The 23,562-nt window shown below is 41.2% G+C and overlaps 2 protein-coding genes across 3 annotated transcripts; both read left to right on the forward strand.

Moving 5' to 3' along the window:
- Positions 1 to 4,531: 4,531 nt before the first annotated feature.
- Positions 4,532 to 14,617, forward strand: kars1 (lysyl-tRNA synthetase 1). 2 transcript variants are annotated; one of them, XM_035159165.2, is made up of 15 exons: positions 4,552 to 4,689; positions 7,965 to 8,135; positions 8,420 to 8,564; positions 8,655 to 8,820; positions 8,922 to 9,015; positions 9,220 to 9,406; positions 10,592 to 10,717; positions 10,964 to 11,083; positions 11,231 to 11,393; positions 12,279 to 12,452; positions 12,658 to 12,743; positions 12,840 to 12,925; positions 13,011 to 13,137; positions 13,267 to 13,410; positions 14,038 to 14,617. In XM_035159165.2, exons 2-15 carry the CDS (start codon positions 7,996 to 7,998, stop codon positions 14,110 to 14,112), a joined length of 1,833 nt encoding a protein of 610 aa, XP_035015056.1. In that variant the 5' UTR covers positions 4,552 to 4,689; positions 7,965 to 7,995; the 3' UTR covers positions 14,113 to 14,617. The 2 variants fall into 2 exon arrangements, with proteins under 2 accessions (XP_035015064.1, XP_035015056.1); XM_035159173.2 differs by lacking the exon at positions 7,965 to 8,135 and having other exon boundaries at positions 4,532 to 4,689.
- Positions 14,618 to 18,239: 3,622 nt separating this feature from the next.
- Positions 18,240 to 22,343, forward strand: gcshb (glycine cleavage system protein H (aminomethyl carrier), b). The gene is made up of 5 exons (XM_035164439.2): positions 18,240 to 18,495; positions 19,415 to 19,494; positions 21,328 to 21,391; positions 21,618 to 21,749; positions 21,899 to 22,343. The coding sequence occupies exons 1-5, from the start codon at positions 18,345 to 18,347 to the stop codon at positions 21,994 to 21,996; spliced, it is 525 nt and encodes a 174-aa protein (XP_035020330.1). The 5' UTR covers positions 18,240 to 18,344; the 3' UTR covers positions 21,997 to 22,343.
- Positions 22,344 to 23,562: the final 1,219 nt, after the last annotated feature.

Consider the following 23,562-nt stretch of genomic DNA (forward strand, 5'->3'; position numbering starts at 1 on the left):
CTGTTCCTGAAAAGACAGAGACAACATAAGTTTCACTCTTTTCTTTTTCAAAGTCTGAATCGGAAAAAAACAAATCAACAATCCAATATTATTCAATCAGAATGAGTTGGTGTAACGTACCTGAAGCACAATGTTCTGCTGGATCAGGAGTTTTATGTCGTCCTCCAGCTTGATTTCCTTTTCTAGGGACTCCTTGTGCTCGGTGGACCACCTTTCATCTAAGGCTCTATTTTTTTTTTGCAGCTCCTCTATTTCCTCGGACCTGCCCTCATTTTTGAGGATGTATTGCTGCAGCTTGTCCTCCTGGAGCTTCAGGTCTGCATTCAGGGAGACGACCTCGACCTCTTTCACTTTAAAGCTCATGTTCATGTTCCTGAGCTCCTTCTCTAGCTCCTTCTCTTTGGCTTTTTCAGACTCCACGAGCTGAATCAAGCTGGTCACGTCGTCTTTGGACTTCAACAGAAGTGAGGCAGAAGACTCCAACTTCTTGACCATCTTCTTCCTCTCTTCTCCCCACCTTTCATCTAAGTCTCTAATTTTTTTTTGCAGCTCCTCTATTTCCTCGGACCTGCCCTCATTTTCGAGGATGTAGTGCTGCAGCTTGTCCTCCTGGAGCTTCAGGTCTGCATTCAGGGAGACGACCTCGACCTCTTTCACTTTAAAGCTCATGTTCATGTTCCTGAGCTCCTTCTCCAGCTCCTTCTTTTTGGCTTTTTCAGACTCCACGAGCTGAATCAAGCTGGTCAGGTCGTCTTTGGACTTCAACAGAAGTGAGGCAGAAGACTCCAACTTCTCGACCACCTTCTTCCTCTCTTCTCCCCAGGGAATATTTTTCATGGTGATCTGCTTTTTGAGAGCAGCGTTTTCAGCCCTCAGCTTCTCCAGCCGTTGGTTTTCAGCCTCCGGGTCTTTCACCTGGGCATTTTCAGCCTTCAGCAAGGCATTTTCAGCCTCCAGTCGGTCGTTTACTACCTCCAGCTCCTTCAGCCAGGCGTTTTCAGCCTCTAGCTCCTCCAGACGGGCGCTTTCAGCCTCCAGCTCCTTCAGACGGGCGTTTTCAGCCGCCAGCTCCTGGATCTCCCTATGCGAGTCCTTGAGGGCTCGGCAGAGCATTTTGCTCAAGTTGCACTTGTGTGGCTCATCTCCTGAGCTGTTGATCCTCTCCATGTCGCTTTAACAGGTGCTGCAGTGTAGCAAGAAGGTTTCTGTAGAGTACTTTCTTCTGTAGCTGTGTACAAAAGTTTTTGTAGAGTATTCTCTTGTCTTGTGATGGTCGAAAGTCACTGGAGAGAAGTTTCTCGTGTGTCTGACGTTGGCTCACGGTCGTCGTGTCTGGTTCCACTGACAAATGTTTCTCTTAAATAGGTGAGCTAATTTGCTATGATCTGTTTCATTCTACACTAGAATGACTTTGAAGTTGATCAAAGGAGGATTCCTATCAAATTAGGATTCCTTTAATCACAGATGAAGACCATAGACTGTATATATAGATGGACGTAGGGTCCGTGACGTCACCCGTTGGTTTCTGAAGAGTGAAAATGAGACTAGTAGTAGGCGTTCACCCGGCGCCATCTTGCCGGTGCTGACTCCTCCTAGTTCCTGGCTAACCAATAAATGGGCAAAGAGGAGGAGCGCGAGTGAAGACTGACAGCTGAGCCACGCCCGCAGAGCTCAACGTTACCTGGTTAGCTCAGGCTAAGGAGCTAGGCTACATGCTATCCGCGGCCGCAAACCGGCTAGCGCTGCGGTGTTGTTGCTTCAGGATGGTCGCGATCTTTACAACGAACTCACTAGAGGTAAGTAACCTTGAAACTACACAACAACAAAACCTATTGCTTTATTATCATAATCATATGCTTACATGCCTCAAGAGGTTTTTAATATGTAATTGTTATAAAAGTTACCGTTTGTTTAACACGTGTAATGAACAGATTGAAGCAAATTAACTACACTACTACAGAGTCGTGTGTTTGGTTGTGACTTGATTTTAATTTTAATAAGTTAATATCAATACGCTACATGTGTAAGTTGCATGTGATAGTAACTATATGTTTCACAAATGTTCTGATACAGGCTGGTATAACCACCATTACTATTGCCACCTTGTTTATTTAGCCTGTTATGGAATTTACAGTGAATTAGAGTTTAGATAAGATTATAATCTCCACACACCACTGTTAGTTCTCATATTTATTATATAATTATGTTTTCACACTGAGAGAAGTGGAGAGACTTGATGTGGACTGTTATCAACAGCTCTGAGAGATTATCACCTTGAATATTACAGATGAGGTAGAAAGACATTTTATCTATTTGTACAATGTTTTATTTCTTTCAGTACATTACATTTCATTTAGCTGATGCTTTTATCCAAAGTGACTTACAATATGTGCATTTAACCATGAGGGTACAAACCCAGAGCCCAGTACATCGGTTCTGTCTGAAATCTGTGGTGCTTCCACCTGCTGAACACAGAATAAACTGTAAGAACCAGTCTTTGCTGGAACATACACAACATAAAACATCCTTTTATAGTGAGTTTCTTATTTTCATTAGATGAAGCACTGCAGCACCTGATGTCCTCAGCATCCACTGTGGCAGCAGCAACATGGTGGAGATCGGCAGCTTCAGGCTGGTCAACATGAGGACGACCTGCACCAGCTTCATCTGCACAACACTTCATGTTTTCCTCCCTTAACTAAAGATGGCCTGCAACTGTTTAGAGTCATTGCTAAGTGTCATGGATAATAGAGTTAATTTCTATATTCATTATGGTTGGTTAAAAAAATGAACACTTATCAGAACAATGTTTACCTTTTACTTTCTGATTTGATACACTTTAGATAAAAACCCAGTGTTTTATTTTTCTTCTTTGCCATAAGAGACAGAACAAGGTCAGCACAGCTGTGTCCTTCAGGCTCGTCCATCCCTAATAAAATGACAGGAAACATAAAAGTATGGCATTATTGTAGAGGAAGTGTTACTTATGAACAAAGTTTGTATCCTTATTTTCTGTGGATATTCAATGTATTTGAATATGGTTTGGGATTAAACAGTGCACTACCAAGACAATGAATGTACAGTATGAAGTTCTTCCACATTAATAGTATTGCATATATAATTTAATACATTTTGTATTATGTGCAATACTTTGCTTTGATTGTTTTTAAGTTATGAAAACAGGTCTGTACCTGGAGTCAGTGTTGAAGTGATGACCCTCAGTGTTCAGTCTGGTTGGATTCCAGTTGTGTCTCATGTTGGACATCCACAGGTGCAGGCTGTCTGAGTCACCTAGAGGAACATTCAACACAAATACACAGATATGTAAAGTCATACATGTGCCAGGTTAACTCCTTAACAGACTTTTACATGGTAAAAATACAAGTTTATTACTTCAAAGTTCATCAGATCATAATAATTTCAGCTTAGGAAATAGGTGGTGGACATCAGCCTCAGGTTCTCTATGTGACTGTCTATTCTAGTAAAGTTACACTTCCTATAATTTATTTATGTGACAAAAAAATACATTATTCTGCATGTCCACTTATTTAACACAATAATTCAGTAAAGTCTGCCTAAGATTAACGATGTAAAAACTGAATGTAGCCGACAAGTTTAGTTTTCACTAACACGTTACAACACCAATACTCTGAATAAAGAGCTTTAGGAGACGTAATGCTACTTTAAACAGCTGCTCTTAAAATGCAGATGTGACTTTAAATACTCACGTTTCAGTTGATCACAGTAAATCTGTTTCTGCAGAATAATAATCTGTGTAACGTAGTCAAGTCAAATGGGTTGGCGAGTGAAACAACTTTGCATAACATTAGATATCTTACGTGGTGGAGCTTGTTCTCCAAACACACACAGTCGCCTGTCTCGGTTCATGTCGGTTCAATAACTCCCGTACGGTCCCGTTAGCATCGCCATTACTGCTGGTATCTTGCCTGCAGGCTAGCGGAGCTAAACTAACAAGGCAGGTACAGAGACACCGATACCTGCTCATCACTACTAACACATAAATAACATACTATACTTACCACAGAAACGGGAGCGCAGACGTCTTTAAGTTCTCCGTCCGGGGAACAAGCCGAACATCAAACCGTATTATTCATCCGATATGTGAGTGAAACCTCTCCACAGACTCAGGTCCTGTTCGGTGACGGGTGTTAGCCTGTTAGCCTGTTAGCTCAGGTGAAGCCGAGCCGGCAACAGGCTAGGAGCTGGAGTCGCGAGCTAACGGTGACGTCACCTGTCCATCAAGTGATAATTATTCATAATTTCAAACCTCTATATAATTTAAACGAGTGAGTTAGAAAAAAATTCACCCCCCTCAGAGTTGTCATGAAGGAAGAACTTAGTGATTGAGACTAAAACCGTTTTTTGAACCATGCTGTAAACAGGTTTAATTCTGCTCTAAAGTCGGGCTTTTTAACATGGGAGTCAATGGGAATTGACTCCTTCTTGGAGCCAGCCTCAAGTGGCCATCCAGTGAACTGCAGCTTTTTGCACTTCCGTATTGGCCTCATCGCTCGGGATGTTGCCCCTTGCTCATTTCCCGACCGTCCCCCAAACGCACCATCCACTTCTCGCGTGTTTGCGGCGCGCGCACGTCCTCAGATCTTTCCGGAGCGCAGAGTGAAACATGGCCGACGTGACAGAGGTGGACGGAGAGAAACTCAGCAAAAAGTAAGCGTCCGAATTTCCACGGTCACATTTAAACCTTTCTCCACCCGGCACGCGCTGTTATTTCACTGAAACGACCCGCGGCCTCGACACGCGTCACTGTTTAGAACGTGGCCGCGCGGTGTGACTCCATGTTACATCAGGTTCTAGTGAAGTGAGGAGTCCATATGGAGGCTGGAGAGGAGCCTACATATCCCATGATTCAGTTCGGTTATGCCTCTGGTAGTTGTATTTCTGAATGTGAGCTGGAGCTATTTGTGGTCGTGCGTTTTGCCAAACAGAAAAACTACAAGATCCGAAACGCATGTTAGAAAAAAAATGTCTTCTTCACATTGATTTTCGGATTCGATTGTGTTTAATATTGAATTGAACGTGTCGAATGTATAATCGCGATGTTTTGTTGTAGTCATATTTCATATTGTACATGAGCGTCCCAGCAAGTCTTCAGTGGTGGTAACTGCGTTTTCTAAAGCTCAGACTTTCTCCAAATGCAAACAAACGTTAATGATTTCTTCATTAAATAGTTCTGTCTCAGGTGGAGCACATCAAGGGAACAAACATAATCAAAGATTAGAAGTTTATCTCATTTGAACTGAGACATATCTAATAATGAAATCAGCTGAAGGGTTGTCTTGTGTTTCCACTGTTGTCTGTGACACACCCGCTTGGCCAATCGAAAGTAAAGTCAAATCCTCCACCAGTTTCTTAATGTAAAGTCTGCTGCCTTTTCTTTCTACCTCATTGGGACTTGGTCTGAGTTACGTTCCCCCCCATCAGTGTTTCCTGATTGTCTAAAGACATCTTTGTTAGAAGAGCTGCACACTGTCCAGATATATGAAGCCACTTTCAGACATGAACTCCAGAGAATCTTCTGACATTATCCCGAGGGGCTGAATGTGAGGATGCAGTGATCAGGGTCAGAGGCTCTGGACCTTTCCAGCCCCTGAGTAAAAAACTCTGGATAATGTCTGGAGGAGCCAACGTGAGCACACAGCAGGAGATTCTCTGGAAGATTCACCGCAAGCAAGTGGGCGTGTTGGTGATGTTTCAAAAACGTGACAGAAGCAAAAATAAAAAATAAACACTTAGAATACAAATATCTCAGAATGGAGAAAAAAAAGTTGTGTTACACATAGAAGACACAGACAAAGATGTCAACAGAGATTTTGGTTTTAAGCGCTGACGACAGTGTCGATGTGATGCAATCAAAAACACGGGATTAAATTAATAACTATAACCAAAATTACCATATAGATAGTTAACTAAGTTGAAGGATATGGAGTTCTTGACAGTGTAGAGGTTGGCAAAATTCACTTATGCAACATTAATGAAAAAACATTTGTTATGAATATAATAAAGTATAAAAACATAAAATTACTAACGGTGTACTTACTAAACAAAGATAGGTATGTGAGTATACATGTGTGTGTGTCTGAGTCAGCATGCTTTCAAAATGGCGGCTGGCCAAAGAGATAACACCCTTTTCCCCCCTTTGTGCTTCCAAAATGACGGCTGGCCACTTTGACGATAACACCCTTCCCCCCTATTGTCTTTACGACATGTAGCAGGAGTCAGAGCTAATTAGATGAAGGAATATGCATGTGTCTGTGTGTGTGCCAAATTAGACAAAGTTACTAGATTGGATGCAACGAAAGACTGTGAAGAGCATAACAGACTAACATTACTTTCTCAATAACTTGTACCCAAAATATCACAACACCACAAATCAAACTTATAAACATCACACAGAATCGAATAAACAGTCTTGCTTAGCCTAGTATAATTATTAAGCCCAGTTGTGTTACCTGTCCGTGGAAAGGGGAAAAAGAGTTGCTGTGCAGTTCGCAGTTCTGTGAAGTCGTCTGGCTGGCCGTGTGGCTCCTGCCTTGGTGATTCTGTTGAGTTCTGCAGCTCAGTTGGTGGCTGAAGTTTTCCAGCAGGACATCGATTCGCTGCTTGAAGGGTTGGTAGAGCTTGGAGTACGAGGAGGTTTCCTTGGTGAGATGAGCTGGAAGCTGCACCTTTGTGCTCCTCTCGAAGAGTTGGATGGGAAGAGAAGATGTGAGCTGGAGAAGAGGCTCGACAGCCTTCCCTCCTGTGGAAGGATTGTAGAAAAAGGGCAGAAGAGAGAAGAGGGGGAGACCTGGCCTTATATTGGCCCGGTGACCTCACAGGTCATGGGGTCCAGAGTGACCAATGGGAGTTGAAACCTGTGTCCCTGGGGGGGTTTTCACACCTCTGTGTGATGTTGATGGCCCCTGGGAGACTGAGTCCTGGAGGGACATGCGGCTTCAGGCTTTTGGCTGCACATATAGGCAGAGCTTTGGTCTCCCAAAAACCAGGTCCCAACACTGATGACGTCATCGACCATGATCAACCATGATCTTGGTTGTTTTAACCAAGATCATGCTGCAAGATCTAGAATTGCTAACGTTAGCCACTTGCCAGCAAGACAATTTTGTTCCTGTGGACTATAAATACAGTTACCTGTTTGCATTGTCAATCAATAATGGATACAGCGTGCTTTCTCGGACAAGAGGACTTTTGATCATGTCGGGTTGAGAGAAAAATAAAACAATCCATTAATTCTGTCAATTTGGTTTACAATAGCTAGCTACATCCTTTTCAAAGAAACACAGCGTGTGCTGCATTCCATACATCTTTAAAATAGAGTTTTGAATGACGTTTTTATTGCTCAGCCTTTAATTTGCGGTAATTACTTTTATTTTTGATAAGTAGCTCAACTCGCGCTTTTTTGATGGACCCCAACAGCCGCGAGTAATCGAGGTGATGGTGTACTTTTGTGTGGACATACATACATCCTACTCTCACTGCTGTAAAAAGTTAGCCTACTGTATACAAATAAACTTCAGTGTAACAAGTAATCAATATGCTAGGTAATGACAAAGACGTTAAAAAACAACAGAAAGTCATAGGTTTACGTTTCTGGCAGACAATGTTCCTAACTAGCTGCATCCAGGTTCCAGCTGAGCTAGGCTTGCCTAGTCTTGTTTTCAACTACATCTAAGTTACCTGTTATAAGCTAACATTTGCAAAAAAAGTGTCAAAATTTCCCGAATTCCCGAGCTTAACTTCCCATGGAAAGTTTCCGGAAATTGACCGGAAATTTTCCGCCCCTTTGCAACCCTTATGTCAACACATCTGAGAGGAGAATCGCCCGCTGCTTTAATTAATGCGTGAAAGACAAAGTCGGGACCCAATTCTGCCGATATTCTCCGGAGTTCGTGTCTGAAAACGGCTTATGTCTATTTCCTCAGGTGTGCCTGCTGCTGACTGTGGTAGCTCAGCATGCTGTGTCTGGTCAGGGCAGCCAGGCAGCAGCTGTGCCGAGCCTGTGGTGTCAGGGGACAGTGGTTAAAATGTGCGTCCCCACGTACAGCTGCAGTCCCGGCTCAATTTTACGGGAACCAATCGAGAGGTGACAAAAGGTTGGTGGCTTTTCCATTCCAGTGAGAAAACAACCAACCTTTTGTCACCAGAGCAAATGTGGTTCCTCTCCCCTGTCTGCATGATTATTTGTTGTGTGTCTGTTATTACTAGATTGTGCCCATTCCTTTGTTTTTGTTTTTAATTACAGTTTAGAACAAGATGTACAGTGGGAAATCATTTGTGTGTCATGTTCCTTAGTTTGAATGTCCATTAAATCTCAGCTGTAGTTGTGTCATTAACAGCAACAATGTAATATTTGGATTCCTCCTCACTTTTCTATCAGTGAGCTGAAGAGACGAATGAAAGCTGACAAGAAGGCAGCCGAGAAAGATGCCAAGGTCAAAGAGCAGGTGGAGCAAAAGAAAGAATCCAATGACCAGGCAGTGCAAGATGTCTGTGGGCTGGATGAGGAGACTCTCGACCCAAATGTGAGTTTTTTTTGTACTATGATTACACCTTTACTTATTAAACCCTCTTATGTTTTAGTCTCAATCACAATGCGTTTTCCTCTTTTGTAGCAATACTTCAAGATCCGCTCCCAGGCCATCCAGGAACTGAAGGGCACAGCTGAGGACCCGTACCCACACAAGTACCATGTAGACCTGTCACTCACAGATTTCATTGAGAAATACAATCATCTACAGCCAGGAGACCAGCTGACAGATGTTTTTCTCAATGTGACAGGTACCAGAAATATTTTATGATCCTATACTTATGAGCTAATTCATACCGATAGTGTAATTCAGCAGTAGAGCCCCTGTAAAACTTAATATATTATTTTTCAGGTCGCGTCCATGCCAAGAGGGCATCTGGGGCCAAGCTGATCTTCTATGACCTGCGAGGCGAAGGCGTCAAGCTGCAGGTTATGGCAAACTCAAGGTACAGATTGACGGCCAATGTCAAAAGCACCCTTTTTATTTGCGGTTCTGTAGATGGTTTTTATTTTCAGGATTACAAATTGAGGTCACAGTTCAGTATATTCAACGTATATTTTTGCAGATTCATATAAATTGACATTCATTTGGATAATTATGAGTGCGGTGAGTTTGTTTTCTGAACTGTATCTTCTTTTTCCGTTGTCAGAAACTATAAGTCTGAGGAAGCCTTTGTGGCCATCAACAACAAACTACGCCGTGGTGACATCATCGGCGTCCGTGGTAACCCGGGGAAGACTAAGAAAGGGGAGTTGAGCATCATTCCCGTCGAGCTGACCCTGCTGTCTCCTTGTTTGCACATGCTGCCGCACCTCCACTTCGGCCTCAAAGACAAGGTAATGACTGACGTGATGAGACACTCACTGTCAGTGAGGGACGTCTTAAAGCATCTCTCTTCCTGACAGCAACAAAATCATCCATTTCTGTAAATTCCACATTTAGATATTTCATTCTGACTAAAAACTAATTATTTAATACAAAGTAGAAGCATTAGTTCTTATGTCTTTAAAGTTGCTTTGCATCTGAGGCAGTGACAGATTCTTTTTTAAGCATTGCATTGTGAAAGTCTGAACTATATTTATTATATTGTTGTAACTAGTGCTGGGCGGTATACAACCTATTGAGCAAGCAAGCTGGGGAAGTTTCCAGTTTATCTGGTATAATGCTACCAGAATTATTTTACAGAAAATTGAACTCTCAAATGAGACACGTTTCTTTCTTTCTTTTCTTAGTAGAGAAAGAAGAATCATGGGAACCAGCAGCCTTACATAACTACTTCCTCAATTTGTCTAGTCTTATGAGCCTTTTCCTCGATGATCTCACTATCACATCACATTTCTTAAAGATTAACTAATCTCTTAGTGCACTGTTTCGCATGCGAGTATGTTGCAGTCAATTTAGTAAAAATCTGCCCAAACCTGTTTCAGGTGGGGGTAGCCACTTTTCTTGTTTGACTGTTTTCTAATGCCACCAGTTAATTAAATATAATTGTGAAATGATATATGTGCATTGAGCTATGGGCTAATGATTGATGTTTAGTCCAGACACATGGAACACAATGACATTATAGTATAGAACAAGCAATTTCAAGATGTAACTTTCAAATTTGCTGAATCCAAAGACAAACCGGCTCAGTGGGTATTCTTTGACCGGGAAACACTTGTTAATTGTAAAACATTCAGCAAAGGCATTTAACCTGAATGCATAATGAAACATTTCTTTAGGGGTTCAGTTTCAGTATCATTTGTTGTACGGTACAGATTCCAACCCAATCCATTGAGAATTAAGAATTTATGAGACTAAAAGAATTGCAAACATGGTGAAAACACCAAACTAAAGTTATAGGATTTTTGCAAGGTTCCCAAATTTAACTGAAGTTTTCTTCAAGGAAATCCATATTTGGTCACAACAGCCAGTGTTGATGGAGAAGAAAAAAACAAATTGAATGTCATCATCTCTACAACTGCAACAATCAACTTTGAAAGTCTTTTTCTCACCACTGTGCGATCTGTCTCTCAAAGGAAACACGATTCCGACAGCGCTACTTGGATCTGATCCTCAATGACTACGTGAGGCAGAAGTTTATAACTCGCTCCAAGATCATCACATACCTGCGTAACTTCCTGGATCAGCTCGGATTTTTAGAGGTAAGAAGTGGAGTCTGAAGCAGATTGAGACATTTAAGTTGATCGAGTCACACAACCAATCAATTGTATGAGTCTGTATATTTTCAGCTTTTGTGGAATTTTTTTTTATTTACTCACATATTTATTGAATTTGTAAGAAATATGGATTTTTATTAAAAAATCCTCTCACTAATAATTTGTAAATTTTTTCAACATTTGAGTCAGTTAAAATCAGAGCATTAAAATTTGCTTTGCTGAATCCCATAGATTGAGACACCAATGATGAACATTATTCCTGGTGGAGCAGTGGCTCGTCCATTTGTTACTTACCACAACGATCTGGATATGAACCTGTTCATGAGGATTGCTCCTGAGCTCTACCACAAGGTAACATATTAATGAGTGTCTCTCATCGAGTCCTTCTTCTCAGCAATCATTTCCAGAGGGAATGTTTGAGTAATTTCCCTCTGGGTTTGGCCTTGTTACATTTCTCAAAATATCATATTTATACTGTACTTCATATTGTTCCTGCAGATGCTTGTGGTTGGTGGAATGGACAGAGTGTATGAGATTGGTCGTCAGTTCAGGAATGAAGGCATCGACCTGACTCATAATCCAGAGTTCACTACCTGTGAATTCTACATGGCTTATGCAGATTACAATGACTTGATGGAAATCACAGAGAAACTTCTCTCGGGTAAGTGAAAACACTAGCGCAGGCTGCAGTTTAGCACCAGTGAACTGGTATGTTCCTGCAGGGCACTGACATTTGGTATGTTGGTGACTTGCTGAGCGCCCCAGTGTGTTTAAAGGGGAATGTGACCCTGATTGTCACAGCCTCCTGTAACCATGTCAGAAATGCTCTTGGTATGTCCCGGATGCACAGAGCACAGCTCACTTGGCTGTGATCATCTCTGTGCTGCTGGATTCACACAATTAAAGTGCTTAGCTCAGTCTCATTGCCTCTAGGTTTGTAGATTTGTAGTCGATTGTGTCTTCAGCTGTCGCCTCATATTTTGAGGGAGGCATTTGGGATTTCTTGGATTTCCAAGACGACATGATTGGCTAGATGGGAGTGCTGTTTAAAAGGAGAACGGCGAATGAAAGTAAGAGTCTAATGTCAAGTCTCTAGAAAGAAATGCCTCCCTTTTCTTGAGTTGATTCAGTAGGAAATGTAAACTTTTATTTACCAACAAATAGATTACTAATTAATTGCTCTGAATTCTGTGTATCATAATTAAACGAGCAGCTGACACTATAATATTTGCTGTACTAAATAGTGTAGAACAAAAATGTACAATGACCTGCAGTCAGTGTGGAGCTTTCCATGAGCTTCTCAGGTGGCCCCTCAACTATATACACATGGAAAATTTGACTGGTGCAGAACAAATTCTCAGAGGTAATGTTGCCACAGAAACGCCCTGTGCAACCCAAAGTGAACTTTTAGTTTCTCTTTTGTTTTTGCTGTATGAACCTGTCATAGAGCTCGGTTTCTTGTAAACTTGGTATTTACGGGAAATGTGTACAGTGGGCAAATAGTAAAACTGCTCTCCCTAACTCAGTGGCTCCCTCTTTGCTTCAGGAATGGTGAAGCACATCACTGGAGGATACAAGGTGACGTATCACCCTGATGGTCCAGAGGGTCAGGCCTGTGAGATTGACTTCACTCCCCCATTCAGAAGAGTGAGCATGACCCACGACCTGGAGAAGATCATGGGAGTCAAATTCCCTCCAGCTGACAGCTACGACAGTGATGGTGAGAGTCTGTAGAGATTAAATGAAAAACTGCCTCTGAAAAGTGAGATTAGAATATGTCTTTCTTTTCCTCTTCTCTGTGATATTCTTTCTTCATCACTCTTCCACAAATTTGATTGTATTTCACAGATTTATAATTTCTAGGAAAAAACACCTCAGTGATAGTTTATCTGATTCCTCTTTGTCTTCCACCCTTTTGTCCCCAGAGACACGTAAATTCTTTGACGTCCTCTGCGCACAGAAAGGAGTCGAATGTCCTCCACCCAGAACAACTGCCCGCCTCCTTGACAAGGTGCTCTATAGATGAAAACCACCACCTATTTTACAGTTTACTGCTTCTCTCCATGTTTTTCTCTGAAGCCTTTACCAATTACGTTTTCCTCTGCAGTTGGTTGGAGATTACCTTGAGGTCACGTGCATCAATCCCACATTCATCTGCGACCACCCTCAAATCATGAGTCCCTTAGCAAAATGGTGAGAAACACTTCATTTCAAATTCATATTTATGGTTTGAAAATGCAGTGCTCAGGTTCATAAGGAAATCCTGTCATTGTTTCAGGCACAGATCGGAGAAAGGCCTGACGGAGCGTTTTGAGCTCTTTGTGATGAAGAAGGAAGTCTGCAACGCCTACACTGAGTTGAATGATCCAATTAGGCAGAGGGAGCTGTTTGAGCAGCAAGCCATGGTGAGGATCAAACCTTTCTCCATCTACCCTGATACCTCGTCCAATTATCTAAAGGTTCAGGCTTCTGACCGTGGCAGTGGGAGTGTGTACATCCGTGCATGTTGATAATAAGAATTTAATCTTTTTCAGGCCAAAGCTGAGGGGGATGATGAAGCCATGTTCATTGATGAGACCTTCTGCACGGCTCTGGAGTATGGTCTGCCACCAACCGCTGGCTGGGGAATGGGCATCGATCGTCTCACCATGTTCCTGACCGACTCCAACAACATCAAGGTAAAGCTGTCGTATGAATCCTGATTGGTCCTTATTTGACGTTGTCTTTGAAAATAACCAATCTGAGCATATTCTGATCCGATTGCCTTAATGAAGGCTAAGGGAAAATCTTGGTCATTGTTAAAGGCAACATTTGACCTGTTTTGCTTTGTGCATTCATCAACCACCACAGCCGTCATGTCTTGACATTTCCCTGTGCTACGAGAAAGATTCACTAATAAAGCTCAGGCCAATCACCTGTGACGGATTGTAGCCTCCTGCTGTAGCTTGGTAAACCTCACTGGTATGGTGATGGTCATTCAGAGCTGTAACAAGATGAAAAGTCAGTTTCATAATAAAAAATAAACCTAAAATATTATCTATTTATAATATAAACTATCTCTATGTAGTATTTTTTGCCATTGTTTGTTCTTTCTCTTTCCATCGGGACACATCCTAGTGCACCAATATTTCCCCCCCAGATTCAAATATTAATCATATCTGATCTGATTGATGAAAGGAGCTGACTCTTATTGAAATAGTTGCTTTAAGTCAGTTTATAAGTGATGCTATTTTCATGTTTTCCTACTTGATGTGCACATTATTACCCCTCTTCCTCAGTAGTCTGACAGTTCTGTCTTTTCACAGGAGGTGCTGCTGTTCCCTGCCATGAAGCCTGACGACAACAAGTCATCAGCACCCGTAGAGGGCACGTCTGTCTAATGACCTGACCTCACATGACTTCTGATCTGAGCAGGAGTCAGTATCAAAACCTTCACCTCACTGTGGTCATCAGTGGAATCTCCAGGGTTTTGTGTTTTATCAATGTTAGTCTGACAAAAGTCACATCGTTGCTGTTAAGGGAAACCATCCTGTGTCAGTCAGACTTTTTCTTTCACTTATGTTTTTCTTACTTTCAAGGACACATTCTGATCCTAATGGTCATCCAGAATGTAAATGCTATCATGTGACCTGAAGTATGCAGACCTGGATGAAATATATGTTGAGATATGTCAAACGGTGCTTGACTGTTGTTGCCAAATACACAGATTAGATACATCACATGACAACAAAGCTCTAGCTCCTAATAAAGCTTGAAAGTTTTCTCAGTCTAACCATCGGTTTTTACCAGGTCTGCTCTTTTACTTGTTTGATTCCACAAAATCAAAATTCCTCTGCCAAGACCATTTAAACATGGTTAGATCTGAATAAAAGGCAAATGAATCTACACGTTTGAGTCTCTTGTGATGTTTTCAGTCCGTTTACAGAACAAACAACTGATTTAATTCAGTCCCTTTTTAGAAATGCCCTTTGACTCTTCCACTGGGAGAGAGCATAGTCACACTGACCCTGCAGCTGGATAAGTAAACATTAAAGTCAGTGATGCAAGAAAACTGGAAAACAATAGTTAAATGTGCCAACTTCCAATTTACATTTATTTACATTAACTTGCAAACAATGCTTTACAAATGTCTTCTGAATTTAATTGTATGTTAATCAGTTATGTAATTATTTGCATCCAGTCATATTTGTTCTTTCCGTCTAGTAATTAATTAAAAGTGATTCACTCACACTCGTGTCCCTTGTAGGACTTGTAATGGAAAAACATTTTACCTTTGCTTTAACGTGTTTGTGGAACTGCTTTGACGTTCTCTGCCTGCGGCTCTCACTTCCTATACTAAGATCACACAGACCAGATAAAACTGTCTTAATGGTGTAGCAGAATTGCAGGATTTCCTAAATGAAAGTGGAAATACAGTGGCTGTGTAACAAAACCACCCTCACAGGGGGAGTGAATGATTAAGACACATTCTGATCAGGGCTCTTCAGCTCTTGTGCTATCTGTATCTATAGGTGCCGTTAAGCTCTCCTTTCAAAAAGCTTAATTTATAAATCTCAGACAAGTTTGATCTCCAAGTTTATTGAGAAATTTCCACCACAGGATGCAACATGTTTCCAAACTAAAATCTGAACCCTGGATTGTGATTCAAATCAAATAATTTATTACTAGAAACAGGTGAAAACTAACAAATGTTTAGAGGAGGCTTAAACAAGGACAAAATAATAAACAAAAATCCCCTCATGAAAGTGCTGACTGACGTAGATGAAATGACTCACTCTCACACAAGCAGCTTTAGGGTTACAGGAAACAGGAGCAAACTGCAGACAGACGCCACAAATGCTGTTAACATTCCTTTGTGTGTGCGTGTGTGTTTTTGTTACGTCTTTAAGACCAGCATAAACACTAACCTTGTCGGGAACAGCAGACCTCATGGGGACCAAAGCCAGATCCTAATGATGCAAAACATCATTTCTGAGGTCCTGGTAAAGGTTAAGTAGTAAGATGTGAATTTTGTTTAGGTTAAGGTTTGCTCATTGTTAAGGTTAGGGATAGGTTTTTGGTTCGGCTTTCCAAAATGAAGGGAAGTTAATGCAAAGCCCTGACAAGGATAACTACGCAAACATGCGTACTTCAAAAGTCTTTAATAAACTTTAAAAAATCTAATCATCCAGTATGTATGTGCAGAAAAAACAATGTCATTGTCATATAGGACCAAGAGTACGATTCAGTCTCTTCAGGCTCTGTTGTTGTAGGAGGTGTCTTCTGTCAGAATCGGTGCAGATACGACCTCCTCCTCCATGTGGTGCTCTCTGCCTCTCCTCCTGAAAACCAAGCTCCTGCTGAGTCAGCCCTCTTTGTGTCTCTGCTTCCTCTCTCAGCATGTTGATGTGGTTTGGAGTCTGCGGCAAATCTCTCTGTAGGCTTGAGGTAGTTTATGGAGATGTCAGCCCCTCTCTAGACATCCAGGTTGAGTTTGTACTTCAGGTCCTCTGGGCAGTTGAGGATTTGGAAGAAGACTTTTCTTACACTTTTTGGCCTCATTTTGCAGCATCAAGTGGATATGCTCCACCAAATCATTTTCAAAGGTCTGGTTGGTCTGGTGTTGCGGTGTGTTGAAGTTCAACCTGTGAAAAGCTCCGTCAGGACACTTGTGATGGTGGATTCTTCAACCAATGCTCTGGGATCAGATCTAATCAGACCTCAGCCATGCACATGCTGGAGAGGACACAGCTCAGGTGATTTCAGGCAGCAGGACCGCGGCTGCTGGATTGGAATCAATGTGCAGGTTGGCCTTGTGTCTATTTAGGACAGTTGCTTATGTAGCTTATGGATCAAGTTGCTGTGGAGGCAGAAACTTAGTACATTTACTCAAGTATTGTACATAGGTAGGTGTATTTGAGGGGACCATTGTACTTTTCAGATACATTTAATATAACTGATAACAACTTCTAACAACAAAAGATACATTGTATAAAAAGATGCATTGTTTCAGATTAGACCTTGTCAGGGATTTTGTGACTTGATGTATCTTTTATTTTTCCTGACCCTGATGTAGTTTCACAGGCGGCTGATCTGAGATCTCATAAGGCCTCTGCAGGAACACTTTAGATTGGGATGTTTATGTTTTGCGTTCCGAGTTGCCAACCTGTCTTTTTCACAGAGATGAGAGGAACCCTGAGAGTCTCCGGCATCACGAAGATAATGATGATCCTGCTATCACAAAGAGGCCTAGACTTATTATCTGATCCCTCCCATATACTATAATACTGAGACGTTTCTTAATGTCAAGCTTTAGTGTGGCGGCCTGTATGTGAGCTGGAACAAGAATCTTCTCTGAATGGAATTTGACCTGTGTATTTACCACTGTGACTGCCATCAAGATCAACCATTAACTCTATACAATTTATTTTTCATCATCACTAACCAACAGCATATTTCAAATACTATAATAACACAATTAACTGAAAAGAGTGGATTGTACTTCGGTACTGATTCTAAGGTGGTAAAAGGCAGATTAAGACCATTCGTAAATCAGTCTTACAATTTAGATCTGAGTCGAAGATCATGTTAGGTGTTCTGCTTGTTGGCCTGGTTTAAGTCCAGTGAAATTTAGTTTTGCGACTGATGTCTCTCTTGGAGCTGTAGGAGCCATGACTAGTTTTGTCTTGGTTGATTGAGCTGTAAAAAGTGATGTTCCATTAATATGGTTAAAACATGAAACTTTATGCACATTATAACATAAACTGCATCACTTTATAATGTGATAACTTATTGTTCAAACGTAAAACTTGTTATGCTATAACCTATCATTAAAACATAAAACTGCTCAGGTTATAATGTAAAATCTATCACGTAATAATGTGATAGTTGTTACAACATAAAACTTTTCATTTTCAATTGTAAAAACATATCAAGTCAAAATGTGATAGCTTAAAATATCCAACTTCTTTGAACATGAACATTTTCACATTATAACATATCAACGTATGGTTAAAACATCAACATCCGCCTTGTTCGTGGATCACAGAGGACATTTAGACTAAAAACATGGTGTAAATGACGTTTCAAGTCAAATTTCAATGTCGGGGCTCACAGGCACTTGAATGACACCACAGGAGCCGAATGGAGGCATGTTGTGTTTTTTACTGTTGTTTTTTTTTTTTACATTTAACGAATCGGTCACCATTTACTTTAATTGTATTAGATTTGGCTGCAACTCTGTTTACTCCTGAAACTCCAGAGGTGATTTGTGGACTCAAACACTTCACCTCTCCATCGGCGTAGTCGTAAGTAGATAAGTGAATTTTCATTTCTGGGTGAACTATCCCTTTAACATCCTGCGGAAATACTCCAAACATGAATGCATTACTTTGACTGTTTTTATAAGTGAATACTGTTACTTTATGAACCTGACAGTTATTTTCTTATAATAAACCACTGTACATGTGTTGTTATTTTAAAGTGAATAAAGTCACATTGGGTGCTGGGTTGTCCCCCCACCACTCTTCCCTTGACACTCTCCCGGCGGGAGCGCGCACTGGGTAGGCTGGTGCTCGCCCCCGCGGTGTGGTGTGGTGCAGCGGGCTGAGCAGTGGACTCACTCCCGGTGAAGATGGCGATGAGGACAGCGCTGCGCCGCGTCTCTGCGAACTTCTCCCCCAGGCTCCCTCAGCTGGCGCCCGCAGCGCAGCTCTGCGCCGCCCGGCTGCTGTGGAGGAGCGACTCCCCGCGCACCCTGAGCTCCACCGCGGTCCTGTCCTCAGGTATCGAACGTTATACAGAGAGAATACAGCAGGTTGCAGCTGCACGGAGCCGCTGTAACGGTGCACACCGCTGCACACACTACAAAAGCTCAGGAATGCAGCATGGAGGGCAGCGAAAAGTTTGTTTTGAAAAGTGGTGAAGCTGCAGTTCACATAGAGAAGAGCCAGCCACGTGTTGTGTTGGGGAACGTTTACAGAGAGACTTTATTTCCTTGTTGTGTGTCCCAGCAAAAGTGAAATCACGGGGATGTTAATCAATGAGCGGAAATAACAAATTCCACAGGTCTCGAGCTACAAGCAGCAGCTCATTAAACAACATGTCACCCACGACCCTGAAGGTTGCATGATTACATGTGGTCTAAACGTAGCTTCCATTGGTTTATTCCTCCTTACAGACGTCACTTCGTGTGATCTTAAAATCTCTTACCCAGTTAAATCATGACAACATTTCTCTGGCTCTGTGCAACATATCTCTCAGGAGACATCACCAACATCTTGCACAGCTCACAATCTGGTTCAAACCTGTATTTTCCTCCATGTTGTGATGCCAACACTGGATATTGTTGAGCCATGGCAGCTCTTCTCTGAGTGTGACAGCGTGGGCTTTGAATCAAAGCCATTTTGTCTGTTAAAAACACTGAGGGTCAGGATCCAAAGCTGAAGGTTTTTGAGGTTGTTCTAATGGAGCTAGCAAACAGCATTTGTTTTATCTGTAATTGACAACGCATAGTGTTGCATAAGAAACTGTCTACTCCCTCAGCTTTTGGGCCTATTCCAGTAAAATGCTTTTCAGGACATAGAAAGAATAGACTTCCGCAATTCATTCTTCTTTCATCATCGGGATTCACAGTTTTATTGACGTGTAAAGACATGAATGAATCCATCTGTTCCACACTAACTCGTCTCTGTCTTTCCACAGCACTAAAGTTCACAGATAAGCACGAGTGGGTGAAAGTAGAAGGAGGCATCGGCACAGTCGGTATCAGCAATTATGCTCAGGTACGTCCCTTTACTCACCATTGATTTATGACACGCTTGGTTCAGAGGTTCACTGGCGGCATTATAGAAACAGTGATACGCTCACGCCTGTAGTGTGCAGCTAGCCAGTGCACTTTGTCCTCCCCTGCCGCAGCTTTACTGTATCAGGCTAATTTACTGCTTTATTACCATTGTTGGAGACAATTGATTAGTGACAGACTGCAGTGATGTGCAGAAAATGTCAACCTATAGACTTTCAAAGCTACGAATGAAAGCACGTGACCTTTTATCTTCAATGCAGCTCACAGAGAAACCGTTGCTTACTTATAAACAGCGTTTTCATGTATCAGGCAGTGTTGGCACCAACACAGGCAGTGAAATTGAAAATGCAAATAATTTGATCTCTGCTGCTGACCGCTCAGAAGTACTGCCAGTAGGACTGTAGGATAACATCATGTAAGATGGTGATGTGGAGAGATAGAGGAAACACTTTGTCTACTGCATCGGTTGTTGCTTTACTTTAAAAGGAAACTGCAAATATCTTTGGAGATTTATTTTACGTGTTGTCAAACATTTATTGGTATAAAACCTCTGAAGCATTTACCACACTATGTATTTCCCATGCACGTGCTCTTTGCAGTGTTTCAATGCCTCTGTATATATTCGTTAACCCCTGTGTCCTTGCATTCAAAAGGAAATGGTCAAACTGTGGCTGTGATTAATCTGAGCACAGTGTTGCAATGAAACTGTTTGTGAATATGAACTCTGCAAAGCTCTGACCACGTGCACCCACAGCATCCCACTATGGTGAACGGCAAATGTAAATGTAAAGACAACCCAGCAAGAATAATGGAATAAATAAAGACCAATGAGCAGACTGCAAAGAACATCAATACATGAGTAGACCACATATTTAATGGTATTTTTATTGACCTCAGACTACTGATTTGTTTCTGTTTTCCCCAGGGTGTTATAGAACTATACCACATACTTTTAAGAAAGACTAAGTCTGACGCAACAGCATCATTGTTATGTTCAACTCAAATGATTTTGGACTTTGTAGTGGAAGGTTTAATTTAAAGGCTGAAACAATGGTGGCAAAGCCTTGCCACTCAAAAGTGAACTGTACAGATATATACGAATTAGTGTCAGATCAAGGTTACAGGGGTTTAGGACGTGCAGCTGCCACAGGATTGTGCAGATGCAGCATTTACGCAGAGAACAAAGTTCAACTGAGCTTAAAGTCCTACAGTACAGTTATCTCTGATGCTGTGGCCTATATGCTTTTCTGCTGGGATTAACCTTCTTACATTTGTTTACTTTTAATGTCTGTATTTTGTTATTCATATATACATAAGGCAGCACTTACAGAAGTTCAGATGAGATTCGGTCGGCTCTAAAGGGGCAGATTGTTTACTACAGCAGAAGGAGCAGAAAAAGAGAGATGCTGTGCACATACACTACGGTTCAGTAATGTGTAAGATTAATCAAACCACATTTTGTACAGTTGTCTGCCGTGCACATAAATACATTTTTATATCTTGTATGGATATTTATTCCAGCTTTCTTCACCAGAGGGAACTTTATAAACAGTGTTTCACACATTTGTCCCTACATGTGCAGTAAGAAGTCATGATCATAATTTCACTTTAGTTAAGTATTATTTGTTGGAGAGAGAGACTACTACACTGTTCTTGATGTTTTCATGGGATTAGTCGACAAAGTAGAGAGCAGCAGCGGCCTTGTCCTTTTAAAATGTATATTTGAAGTCTGGATTACATTGTTGCTTTTACTGACTTCTATATAAAACTTAAAGTGGGTTTATAATTCATACACTGTGTTCTATCATTGCAGGAAGCATTAGGTGATGTGGTTTACTGTGGACTCCCTGAAGTTGGCCAAAGACTTGAACAAATGGGTAAGAGCCGGGAGTACACTTCTCAGTAGTGAGATGAAGAGTGTGTTTATGTGCAAAAGTTTGTGAACCCCTGGGAAGAGGAGGAAATACAACCACGGCAGCAAACAAACGTTAAAATTATCCTTTATTCAAATGTTAATGCATCGATACCTTTTATTCTATTAACTTGAACTCTTAGTGAAGTTTGCGTACAGTAACTTTAGTCATCTGTCTGTGTGTGTTTCAGAGGAGTTTGGTGCTTTGGAGAGTGTGAAGGCTGCCAGTGAGCTGTACTCACCACTGACAGGAGAAGTGACAGAAATCAACAAGGAGCTGACGGAGAATCCTGCACTTGTGAATAAAGCCTGCTATGAAGAGGGTGAGAATCTCCAACAGTTCATTTGTCATAGTTGTTTCCAGGAATTGCTCCCAGTTAATTTGTGGCCAGTGCAGATAAAAAGCTGCCAAACCAGAATAATGTCAGAGCTGGTTCATGAGAACTTGTTCATTTGAAATCTTACCTTTCAGGGTGGCTAATCAAGATGACGATCGAGAAGCCCGAAGAACTCAACGGCCTCATGGATCAAGCTGCATACGACAAATTAATTAATTCACTTGAAGAATAAATCCATGAAGTCGGTGTGCTTGTTTTCTAAAGTCATTCAATCAAAGATTAGTAGGCTGTGTTACTAACATCTTGTGTGACACTGTTATTTATTTTGATACTGTATTTTTGCTATCAAAATAATTTTTAATACTCTAACAACTTCCCACTTAGAAGGTGAAGATTTGCTTTAGCCACTAGCAAACCTAAAGTGCTCTTAATCTCCAGATCTCATGTCTGTATCACTGGGACTTGTTTCTGGTGCTTTGCTCCAATTTTAAATGTGCACAGATGTGGTAAAAGACGGGAGAGTTATTGTTAAAGTGCTGTGTCACTTTCATTCAATAAAATCTAAACATGAAATAAAAACTAGCATCCTGACTGTCTTACTGGAATGTATCGAGATGATTTTAGAGTTTAGAAGGCACCAGCTCACACAGGGACAAAGACAGTCCAGCCTGACATCTTGTAAATTGGCTCACGCACAGTGTACGATGTGCTGGAGACAGGAAGCATTTCATAGTATGTTATTGGTCATGCGCTGACACGACATGCTGCTGCTTTTTTCTTATAGCCGCACACATCCCGACCTTTGCCCTGAGGTGAAGATAGGTAGAGATTACAGAAGCCAGTTGATAAATGATTAATGACTCAGTGACTGAACAAAAAGCTGCACTGTCAGGCTGATAGTGGGAAATAAGAGCTGTTAACAGATCAGTCCATTCAATCATTGTCAAATTCTCACCAAATAAACTATCAGAAAATGCAGATTTCCACTGGAGCTGTTGGAAAGATGTGGTATACAAAGATCCAGGAAATGTTTTCACTTTTTTTAACATTGTGAGAAAGGATGTGACTGTTTTCCCAGGGAATGATTCATAGATCTTGATGAAGAAACTCATTTAAGGAACTGACAGCTATGATTTATTTTCAAGGGACTGTTGGGCTTTGGCGGAGATATACACTCTGAGTGACATTCTATCTTTTTAATATCCAAATATGCGTAGAATAATTTCCTTTCAAAGAAAAGGTTGATTGTGTGCGTAGTTTTGTACTATTCAAACAAAATTATATTCAGATGTTTGAAGTTCATGATCACCTGAGGGCAAGCAGTTGAAATTCAATCAAAACAAACTCTAACCAACTAACTCCTAACCAGTAATTTAATCAATCAGTAATGTTAAGGAAACATAAATCAGAAGCTGTTGATGGCTGTTTGCACTTTAAGACTATTATTCAAAGCATCGCACGCAAGAAATTTCTTCTTCACGTATAATTATCTCTGATGTTTTTATGGTCCCTTCATTATGTCAGCAGACAACACAGCAGCCCTGGGGCATGCAGAGAAACAGGTTCAGACCAAGCACATCAAATACAATAAATATATATATATATATATATATATATATAAATCCATGATCTTAAGCTGCAGTATGATTTTATGTTGCAAATGGAAGGCACTGATTGATAAGACAACCACAGAGAGATCAGTCTATTCACTCTCATAATAATTTTAACTGCTTTACCTTAGATAATTTACATTGGCACATAGTTACAGTACAATTTTAACCTACTACCATACAGAACT

This window comes from Hippoglossus stenolepis, chromosome 1, assembly GCF_022539355.2.
Source record: "Hippoglossus stenolepis isolate QCI-W04-F060 chromosome 1, HSTE1.2, whole genome shotgun sequence".
In the NCBI taxonomy this organism is placed as follows: domain Eukaryota; kingdom Metazoa; phylum Chordata; class Actinopteri; order Pleuronectiformes; family Pleuronectidae; genus Hippoglossus; species Hippoglossus stenolepis.

Bases quoted from the DNA above. Each gene is read 5' to 3' on its own strand.
- kars1 (XM_035159165.2), top strand. From the start codon at position 7,996: ATGCTGTGTCTGGTCAGGGCAGCCAGGCAGCAGCTGTGCCGAGCCTGT. The intron at 9,407-10,591 runs GTAATGACTGAC...TGTCTCTCAAAG, and splicing joins ACTTCGGCCTCAAAGACAAG to GAAACACGATTCCGACAGCG. The intron at 12,744-12,839 runs GTGCTCTATAGA...TTTCCTCTGCAG, and splicing joins CTGCCCGCCTCCTTGACAAG to TTGGTTGGAGATTACCTTGA.
- gcshb (XM_035164439.2), top strand. From the start codon at position 18,345: ATGGCGATGAGGACAGCGCTGCGCCGCGTCTCTGCGAACTTCTCCCCC. The intron at 18,496-19,414 runs GTATCGAACGTT...GTCTTTCCACAG, and splicing joins CACCGCGGTCCTGTCCTCAG to CACTAAAGTTCACAGATAAG. The intron at 21,392-21,617 runs GTAAGAGCCGGG...TGTGTGTTTCAG, and splicing joins CCAAAGACTTGAACAAATGG to AGGAGTTTGGTGCTTTGGAG.